The sequence below is a fragment of the Populus trichocarpa genome, chromosome 14 (genome assembly GCF_000002775.5).
Source record: "Populus trichocarpa isolate Nisqually-1 chromosome 14, P.trichocarpa_v4.1, whole genome shotgun sequence".
Lineage (NCBI taxonomy): Eukaryota > Viridiplantae > Streptophyta > Magnoliopsida > Malpighiales > Salicaceae > Populus > Populus trichocarpa.
The window spans coordinates 17,492,126-17,501,977 of NC_037298.2; the positions used below are offsets into that span (position 1 = coordinate 17,492,126).

Here is a 9,852-nt window from a genome sequence, read left to right on the forward strand (position 1 = left end):
TGCATGACGACGATATGCTTATGGTTCTAATAATGCGGACTCGTTGATGGGTTAATTTATTAGATGTTGTTACGTGATGTAGATGAATTGAGATTGTTTATTGTAATGAATTGTTTTTATCTAAGAATTGAGCTTCTTTAATTATGAAATGATTTTGATATGAAATTGTGATTTGTGTTGACGACAACTTGTTGGGTTAAGTTGTTGCTTTTGAAATTGTGTATTAATTGGCTGAACAGGATGGGAAATCCAGGGGGACATATATTACAAGCGCGTGTAACAACCACATGCACTGCATGCGTCTATTGATAGGTTGTGCATATGGCATTTGCGTGACTTGGAATAAGAAGAATTTTTCCAAAAATCAAGAATATTATGATCGAAAAAAAAAAACCAAGTTAATCCAAAAATGAAGTTTTCAAATCAGAGGCCGTCTGTCCTTCTGACGACGTCGTGACGGGTTCAAAAAGGCTTGCATGAGAAATCGATGGAGTGACGTGTCGTCTAGTGGTTTTGTCAAAACAGTCAGCAAACATCGTGTGAAATTGTGAATATTCGTTCAACTCCCTACGTCTCCATTCCAAAAACCAATCGATCAAAACACCAGAAAATCTCTCAACTGCAAAGCCAAAAAAAATAAGGACAGGAAAAAACGAGTGAGATGAAAGATGAGAGGAAACCTCCACATTGCCACCATTTTGGTGGTTCTACTTATACACGCAGCGCTGCATAATACCCCCGTTGACGGCGGAGAGTTCATCGGAGACTACTCCAAGTTATCCGGAATTATAATTCCAGGATTCGCATCTACTCAGCTTAGAGCGTGGTCTTTCCTTGATTGTCCTTACTCTCCTCTCAACTTCAACCCTCTCGACTTGGTCTGGCTTGACACTACCAAAGTAAGTATAAATAATCATGCTCTTTTTTCTTTCAGCTAAAGGAATTTCTATATGAAGTTCTGTTTGATTTCCGTGAAAAATTAGGCCAATCTAGAAAATAATACAATGAATAATATTTTTTTTTGTTGAACACGAGAGATTTTATCCAATAATAGACGTCGTTTTATTGTCCTGGTTAAATCAGGAATTTATTCCAAACTCTTTGGCTTTTCGTTCTGTTTGATTTCCGTGAAAAATTAGGCCAATCTAGAAAATAATACAATGAATAATATTTTTTTTGTTGAACACGAGAGATTTTATCCAATAATAGACGTCTTTTTATTGTCCTGGTTAAATCAGGAATTTATTCCAAACTCCCTGGCTTTTTTTTTTTTTTTTTTTTACAAATATTAGTTTTTTTCCCGTATGTTAGCAGCTAGTGGCCGATGAATTATTGATTAATAGTGAAGGAGCTAATGTTGATTTGTAATGCATTATGCAGCTACTTTCTGCTGTGAACTGTTGGCTTAAGTGCATGTTACTTGACCCTTACAATCAAACAGACCATCCTGAATGCAAATCGCGTCCCGATAGTGGTCTTTCTGCTATTACGGAACTTGATCCTGGTTATATCACAGGTTTTTTTCCCTTTTTTTGTCTTACATTTTATTTAATTATTTGAATTTAATGGCTTCTAGTATATTCAGTTTGCGCTGAAGGAATATATATGTTGATGGATTTATTGGGATATGATCTTCAGGTCCTCTTTCTTCAGTGTGGAAAGATTGGGTTAAGTGGTGCATAGAGTTTGGCATCGAGGCGAATTCAATCATTGCTGTGCCATATGACTGGAGATTGTCACCATCAATGCTTGAGGAGCGAGACCTTTATTTTCACAGGCTCAAGTTTGTACATTTCTTAATGGCATACTAACGTTAATACTTTAATAGCCATAGTAATCATTTCTGATAGATCACTTGTTTCATATAATATCAACTTAGGATGCATCTTCGCTACTCTGTACATACATCAGCTGAAAATAACCACTATTACATTGTATGACGGGTTCAGTTTGACAACATTTTCTTCATCACAATCTATATGAGCATAGAGCTTCACAAATAAGTAACAGCTAATATTATATGTCGGTCAACTAAAAACAAACTACTGAGAATCAAGATTTTGGAAACTTGGGAAAGATTGTTTTTAATAGTACTCTTAATTTGAATCCAAGATTCATGCATTTTGTTTTTTTGGAAGTGCTTAACATGAATTTCTCAGGATGTGTAGTTGTTGGACCAATAAATAAAAGCAAAGGGATGTGAAAATGCCTAATCATCTGAATTCTCTGTCCCAAAAGTGAAGTTTGAGAATGAAGTTCATCTTGTGATTGATCCAAAGGACCTTAGATTTTTATTTTTTTTTCTTATTTGCAGGTTAACATTTGAAACTGCCCTTAAACTTCGAGGAGGACCCTCAATAGTATTTGCCCATTCTTTGGGTAACCATGTCTTCCGCTACTTTCTGGAATGGTTAAAACTGGAAATTGCACCTAAACATTATAACCAGTGGCTTGATGAACACATTCATGCCTATTTTGCAGTTGGTATGGTTTTTTTGCATCATATCCATTTGCCTAGATGGTGGAGTCTCTTGAATTGGTTAAATTGCATTCATTTGTCTTGACTTTGTTGCTTGGTTCCAGGAGCTCCTCTTCTTGGTGCAATTGAGACAGTGAAAGCAACATTTTTCGGGAACACATTTGGTCTTCCAGTTTCTGAGGTTACCCATTCATTTCTTGAAACGTTCTTTAGTTGACACTTATGTTTATTGATTAATATATCCTCATTTTTACAGTCATCTTTCTTGTTATAGAGCAGTCATTTGCCCCCTCAATATTTCTCACCTTTTTTCTTGCTCTGATTACTTAAATCAGTTATATAGTAAACATACCTCAAAACTTTCCACGATTAGAATTAGTAAGTAGTGTTTGTAAAAGCATATGAGTTTATATAGTCATCTGTTATGAGTTCACTCAAGTAAACTTTGAAATTCTCTCACCTTTCTATACCTTGTCAGAACTGGTTTGACAGCTGTGACTTTCACCAGTTTGTTAGAAGTTTTTGGACGTCTATCATATTATCTTGTGTTATTGGATCTGGATGCCTATTCTAACACATGCTTGTCATGTATTTTGGCAAGGTACCAGGGAACAGCTCGATTGATGTTCAATTCTTTTGCTTCTTCATTATGGATGATGCCATTTTCAAAGTATTGTAGAACCGATAATTCTTACTGTAGGCATTTTGCCGGGGGATTCAGGAAGGGTCATAACACATATCAATGTGAGGAGCAGGAATTTCGTTTAAACTATTCTGGATGGCCAACAAATATAGTCAACATAGAAATTCCTTCTGTTCGTGGTAAGACTCTCGAGTTTCATCCCATGATGACATTATTATTATTTTGCTCCTATGCTTCACGCAAATTTAATTTGCAGGCTTTGATGCCTATCCGTCAGTTACCGAATTAGCTCAAACCAACTTGTCTAGCATGGAATGCGGGCTTCCTACTCAGTTATCCTTTTCAGCTCGTGAAATATCAGATGGGACCCTTTTCAAAGCAATAGAAGATTATGAATCAGATAGCAAGAGGCTTTTATACCAATTAAAGAAGTAGGCATCTTCTTAATAAATGCTGACACTGAACTTTAGCTGTTTTATGCTTGCTTTGAAATGTTTTCCAAGTAAAATGCTAAAATTTCCCTTGTTGGTGTAACATTCATTGACTTGTTGTGGCAAACCTAATTGACCTTCTTGATCAACCCTATTTTTCTTCATCAATTGCTGTGATTTTTTGTGTTATTATACCCAGGCACCTTCTATTCATGTCGCCTGCTTTGTAATTCACTATTAACTGTGAATTATGCGTGTTGAAAAAACATAACTCATCTCACATGATGTGTGCATCTAATCTGAAATGATGTATTTTTTAGGTCATATCATGATGATCCTGTTTTGAATCCACTAACTCCTTGGGACAGACCACCTATAAAAAATGTTTTCTGCATCTATGGAATAGATTCAAGGACCGAGGTATAATTTTCCTCTCAGAGTATATGAAATATCTGTTATTTGTCATGACAGCACCAGACATAGACAATATAATTGCTTTCTCCACTGAACTTTTTTTCCCTAATTGTGCCATTTAGATGCAAGGGGAATCCCTTTGTATCTACTGCTACAATGGTTATAAACTCTTTTTTCATTGAGGAATACGGACTATTCTTATTCATGTGATGGCTATTATCTTTCCATGCATGGAAAATGTTGTGTAAAATGTAATATTGTATTTATATTCATAATCTTAAAGCATGTATCCAACTGGTTTCTTTTCTTTCTCAAACTGAAAGAGTCACCTGTTTTTTATTGCATGTGTAGTTCTATATTAGTCTTAACTGTGATAATCGGTTAATTTCTCACCATCCTTTATTAAGGATATTTCCAATCCATTTGTAGGATAGCTGATAGGTATTAGGTTATTTTCACTCTAAGATGGTTGCTTCTTAAGACTAGGGGATGATGGTTTTGATGTCTTGTAAATGAGAAAACAGGTTGGTTACTATTTTGCACCGAGTGGCAAGCCTTACCCTGATAATTGGATCACAACCGATGTCATTTATGAGCTTGAAGGGTCTCTGTACTCCAGGTAACTGCCATCCCCACTGCTGCTGTTATGTGTGTGTACATGTATTATGGATATGTTGTCGGGTGTTTTTCAAGAAATATGTAATGCTACCTTTCATTGCTAAGATTATCAATTTGTCCACCCGCTGCTGTCTGTGCTTTAAATGAAAAAAAGAAAAAACTCAAGTTGTAGGCTAGTCAGTCAAGTCAGGAACAATATGCATTTGTACATGCCTATCTGTGTTTTTTGAGTGCCATAGGATGATTGTAAAACATATGGATACTAAATGTTGTGCACATGGTTATTGTGAAATACTTCTTTCCCCTTTTTTCGGGATCTGTAACATATGATGATGTACTCTTATTGTTATTGTAGGTCAGGGAACTTGGTCGAAGGTAATCCTGGAGCTGCAAGTGGGGATGATACGGTAAGCTTTCGAAATTAGACAGGCAATTGATTATTACAATCATACAGCCTTTTCAGACTTCCAGGTTGATGTAATGCAATTCATAATTTACTATTATTTTCATATAATATAGGAAATCTGATACAGGTACCATACAATTCTCTCTCTTTGTGTAAGAATTGGCTTGGACCAAAAGTGAACATAACAAGGGCTCCTCAGGTACTCGTAGTTTATGTGGTAAAATAGTGCGCGCGAGCGCACGTAGTAGAAGTAGTTGCATGCTCAATATTAACAAAAGCTAATGAAGAAATGAATTATGTTTAATATTAACAAAAGCTAATTGAGAAGGGGAATTCACTGTTCCCCTCCTCACAGATCACACTCACTGGAATAGTGATTTGTTTTTTCTTTTCTTTGTTTTTTTTTAATTTTTTTTTTTTACATTTCAATTCATACGTTTAATGGGTTAATCTGGTGAACTGGAGTTTTTTTTTCTTCTTTTTTTAATTTTTTTTTCTCATTCCATCCTTCAATGTTGTTGATTGAGAATTGAGATTCATAATTTGTTTTAGTTTGCTTTTTATGAGTTAATTCCAGTCTCATAACTCGGATAGCAAAATTGGTAAGTCAACCTGGTTAACTTGGGTCATTTTTAAGTCATTTTTTATTTTTTATTTTTTATTTTTATTTCATTCTTCAACATTGAGTTAAGTGGGAATTAAGCTTTATAATTTGTTTCAATTTACTTTCTATGAGGTTATCCTGGTCTTATTACCTAGGTCAGAGGTTTGAATGGTTAACCTGAGTTCACTCAGGTTGTTTTTTTTAATCAATTTTTTTTTTTAATTTCATCTTTCATTATTGGGTTGATTGGAATTGGAGTTCATAATTTGGTTTGATTCACTTTCTATATGACTATCCTGGTCTCATGACCTAGGTTGCAGATTCTATAAGACTATCCTGGTCTCATGACCTAGGTTGCAGATTTGATAGGTTAATCCAGGTTATCCAGATCAATCCAATAAGTTGTCAATCTTAATATCTTTTAAAAAGATATCTTCTTTAATTTTTTTTAGTCAAACTACAATTTTATCAATCATCCAGATTGTTTTTTGATTCGCAAAGTTGATCGGGTCACATCGGATCAACCCTACACTATATTTTTTTAAAAAAATCTACTAAAAAACACGTTAGCAATGCTTGAATATTTTTTTATAAAAAACATTCTGATCTAACCTGCAGTGTAGTGTGAGTCAATAATCTAATAAAAAACTAAACAACGAGAAGCTACTATAGTACTATGCTTGATGCAGAAACAATAAAAATTGCAGCAAGTATGCATCTAATGGTATAATTGTTCATTATACTCTCTTATTGCTACAAGCAATCTTCTAACTTAATTTGTATTGTTTAAGTGTAGTATTTGTGTAGAATGATGGCTTTACTTATGATGGATAAGCACCGATTCATTTCTCTACATACGATTAAATTGCTAGTTATAGTTTGATATGTTTCCAAATTAAGTTGCACTGCAATTCTTACCGATCAATCAAATCCAATCACTAGTTGGGATTTGTAGCTTTTGTAGTTATTGACCAAACAAAATGAAAGAAAAAAGATTTCAGACTTTAGATCAAACCTAGATCTTTGTTTAATGATTAAAAATAACTCTTCCATTAATCTTGAATAGTTAAGTATGCCCGAACCCTATGGTAGTTCTGGTATAGCTAGATGTCCTAGGAGCAGCTCCCGCTGAGCTTCCTTACCAGTGAAGTGAACTTTTCTCTGAGAATTTGGCTTGCCTGGTTTGTTTTCCTGAAAATTGCAGTCAGAGCATGATGGATCTGATGTACAAGTGGATTTGAATGTAGAACATCAGCATGAAGAGGATATAGTTCCCAACATGACAAGGTCTCCAAGAGTAAAGTACATCACCTATTATGAAGATTCTGAAAGTATTCCAGGAAGAAGAACAGCAGTTTGGGAGCTCGATAAAGGTGCAAGACATTCTTTTTTAGTACATATGACTGAAAAGTACAGTTACTAAAGAACTTCTACTTAAAATTACTGATGTACGTGACTGTAGCCAATCTGATATAGCTAAGGATCACGGGCTTTACAAATGATGTGATTGTGGATCGAATGTAACGAATGGTTTCTGTTGACTTAGTATGATCTTCAAGTAGATTATTTATTTTGGCTAGCTTTGAAGTAATTTGGAACTTTTGAAAGGAATTCAATTTGAGAACATATCTTAGGCTACCACAAACTTTTAAGAAACTGAAACATAAGATCTTTAGCTTGCTTTTTTTTCCCCCTGGAATCTTGCTTTTACAAAAATCCTGGAAGTCCCATAATGGAGGTATTTTTAAGTGATGCAACAGTAAGAAGGAATTTTCTCTCTTTTGCAACTTTATTTTCTGAGAAGTTGATGTTTAGGCTGCAAATTTGGGTTGCCTTACACTGAAATTATGTTTTTATCTCGTGTAATTAGAGCATTAGACAAATTTGGTTTCTTATAGATCAAATTTAATTGAAGCCATCTCTCCATGTAGCAAGTCACAGGAACATTGTTAGATCCCCAGCTCTAATGAGAGAGTTGTGGCTTCAGATGTGGCACGATATCCATCCCGGTGCAAAATCAAAATTTGTTACCAAAGGTGAATCTTGACTTGCATGTTCTCTCTTTTTTCAAGGCTTATGTTGAATATGTTCACTGATGTGTTTTTTATAATAGCTAAGCGTGGACCTTTAAGAGATGAAGATTGTTACTGGGACTATGGGAAAGCTCGATGTTCGTGGCCTGAGTACTGTGAATATAGGTTTTTTCTTTCTCTACAAATCTTGTTTCTGATAACTATTCTGATCTATATTTATTTTTTAAAATTATTTGTTTTCTATTTGATTAATGGTGAGCGCAGATATCTTTTTGGGGATGTTCACTTGGGACAGAGCTGTCGGTTGAAGAATTCTTCAGCTGATGCACTCTTGAATTACCTATAGAATAGAAGGTACACGATTTCGTATCCTCTAGTGAAACAGTTTGAATCAGAAATTTGAACTGTCGTAGAATTAGAAAAATGCGTAAAACGTCACTAGGTATTTATTTTTATAATTATTATTTGTTTTTTTTTTTGTTTTTTAATTGAAAATTTTTATTTATCAAATTTGATTATTTGATTGTTACTTATTTTATTTGAAATAATTTATAAAATGTTAATTATTATTATTTTAATTTCTTCATCTTTTAATTTTTTTTATTTTTTAGATTTGATCTCTATTATTTTGATTATTATTTATTTTATTTGAGATAATTTATGAAATTATATTTTTTTTCAATTTCATTCTCATTCAACTTTTTAATTTGTAAGATTTGTTTCTCATTATTTTAATAAACTTGAGAAAAAATAAAACATTAATAAGTTATTTTCCAGCTTATTTTTCATGACATAACCAAACACTGGAAAGTGTTTTCCAACTTATTTTTCATTGCAGTACCGAACATCGGAAAGTAATTTATTTTTCTGGAATTCATTTTCCGAAAAAAAACTACTTTCTAACAAACAAACAAAGTCTTAAATGTTTCCTTAGAGTTCAGTTAATAGTTTACTGTAATGTTAAGTCACAGAACACCAGGTTATAACACTTCAAAATCCTACTCATGGGATTTTACTCTGAACATCACCATAGCATACGGGTTAAATTTTCCACATGGAATACAATATGAAACCTTAAGTGAATTGCTCACTCCCTTTATGTCAGCAGTCGACTACCCTTTGGTTTTCCATCCGTGGTTCCCTGCATCACTCACCTGCATACAATTTTCCGACTTCAATGCCCTGAAAGAATTTGTTTTGTGCTCTCTTTTCCCTTTTCTTTTAAAGTAATCTTTCTTCTTCGTTTCCCCAGTTGCCTCCCACATTGCCTTGCTGGAATTTGTGCTGTTCAGATGCGCTTCATGCAAAGTAGAGTGGGGCGTGTAGTTCCAGAATTGCTAGCAGTCTTCATCTCTGTTGCATTCAAAGTGGGCATCTAAACAATGTTTCCTAACCCGAAGTAGATTCCCGTCTTCATCATGTGTTGGTGAGGTCATCGGATGCTAAACAAGGTGTGAACTTTCCACCATAATAATACAAGAGAGCAGCCTGTCCTCTGCAGAGAACCATGGAGTTCAACCTTGGGCCCCACAAACCTTGATGCACGGTCTGGTAGACTTATTACTAATGATGATAAACTGAACAAGGAGATAGATGCATTGATTGTCCGTACTAAAGCTTTGAGGTTCCAAGCATATTGGAGTGGATGTTTGATTTGACAACCGATGTATTGCTCAGAGAAAAACATCTGTGCACTTTGTAAGCCAGAAAAAGAAAAGGAAAAACAGAAATATTACAAACAGAAACCAAGAGAGTAAATAGAGTCTTTAAAGAAAATCCCACGAAATGATTTCAGATGCTTTAAGCTCAATTCGACTCTCTTCTGTATCTTGAAACTTGTAGATATTGATTAACCATGCATGCTCATGCAGTTGGATTTACCTCAAGCTTTGCAGAATAAATTCCCCTTGCCGGAACACACAGTGGAATTTGACTTCAGGAAGCAATCACTGTGCCTTCTCTCTCAAAGTAACACAACAGGGTTTATTTGCTAGGAATTGCTAATACTAGTTTTTTTTTTTTTTTAAAAAAAAAGATTGATAGTTTGTACTCTTTTAGATGTTTTTTTTTTAGATTGTTTCGATAACCATCCAAAATCGATAAAACATCCGTTCAGCCTGGGAAAAAAAAAAAAAAAAAGCTTTCAAAACCAAGAGAATGTTCTTGAGAATCAAAGAAAGTGAATTTTCAGCAGAAACTACTGGCTAAAACAGAAGGGCTCACT

At 34.4% G+C, this 9,852-nt stretch overlaps 1 protein-coding gene across 3 annotated transcripts; it reads left to right on the forward strand.

Moving 5' to 3' along the window:
* The first annotated feature begins 520 nt into the window (after positions 1-520).
* On the forward strand, positions 521-9,529 carry LOC7464422 (phospholipid--sterol O-acyltransferase). 3 transcript variants are annotated; one of them, XM_024585711.2, is made up of 16 exons: positions 522-899; positions 1,381-1,516; positions 1,639-1,783; positions 2,315-2,484; positions 2,584-2,660; positions 3,088-3,301; positions 3,400-3,553; positions 3,874-3,973; positions 4,492-4,586; positions 4,941-4,992; positions 5,119-5,190; positions 6,800-6,968; positions 7,527-7,631; positions 7,709-7,793; positions 7,893-7,982; positions 8,881-9,529. In XM_024585711.2, the coding sequence occupies exons 1-15, from the start codon at positions 669-671 to the stop codon at positions 7,972-7,974; spliced, it is 1,887 nt and encodes a 628-aa protein (XP_024441479.1). In that variant the 5' UTR covers positions 522-668; the 3' UTR covers positions 7,975-7,982; positions 8,881-9,529. The 3 variants fall into 3 exon arrangements, 2 of the variants coding, with proteins under 2 accessions (XP_024441479.1, XP_024441478.1); XM_024585710.2 differs by having other exon boundaries at positions 527-899; positions 3,379-3,553; XR_002977869.2 differs by lacking the exons at positions 7,893-7,982; positions 8,881-9,529 and having other exon boundaries at positions 521-899; positions 3,379-3,553; positions 7,531-7,631.
* Positions 9,530-9,852: the final 323 nt, after the last annotated feature.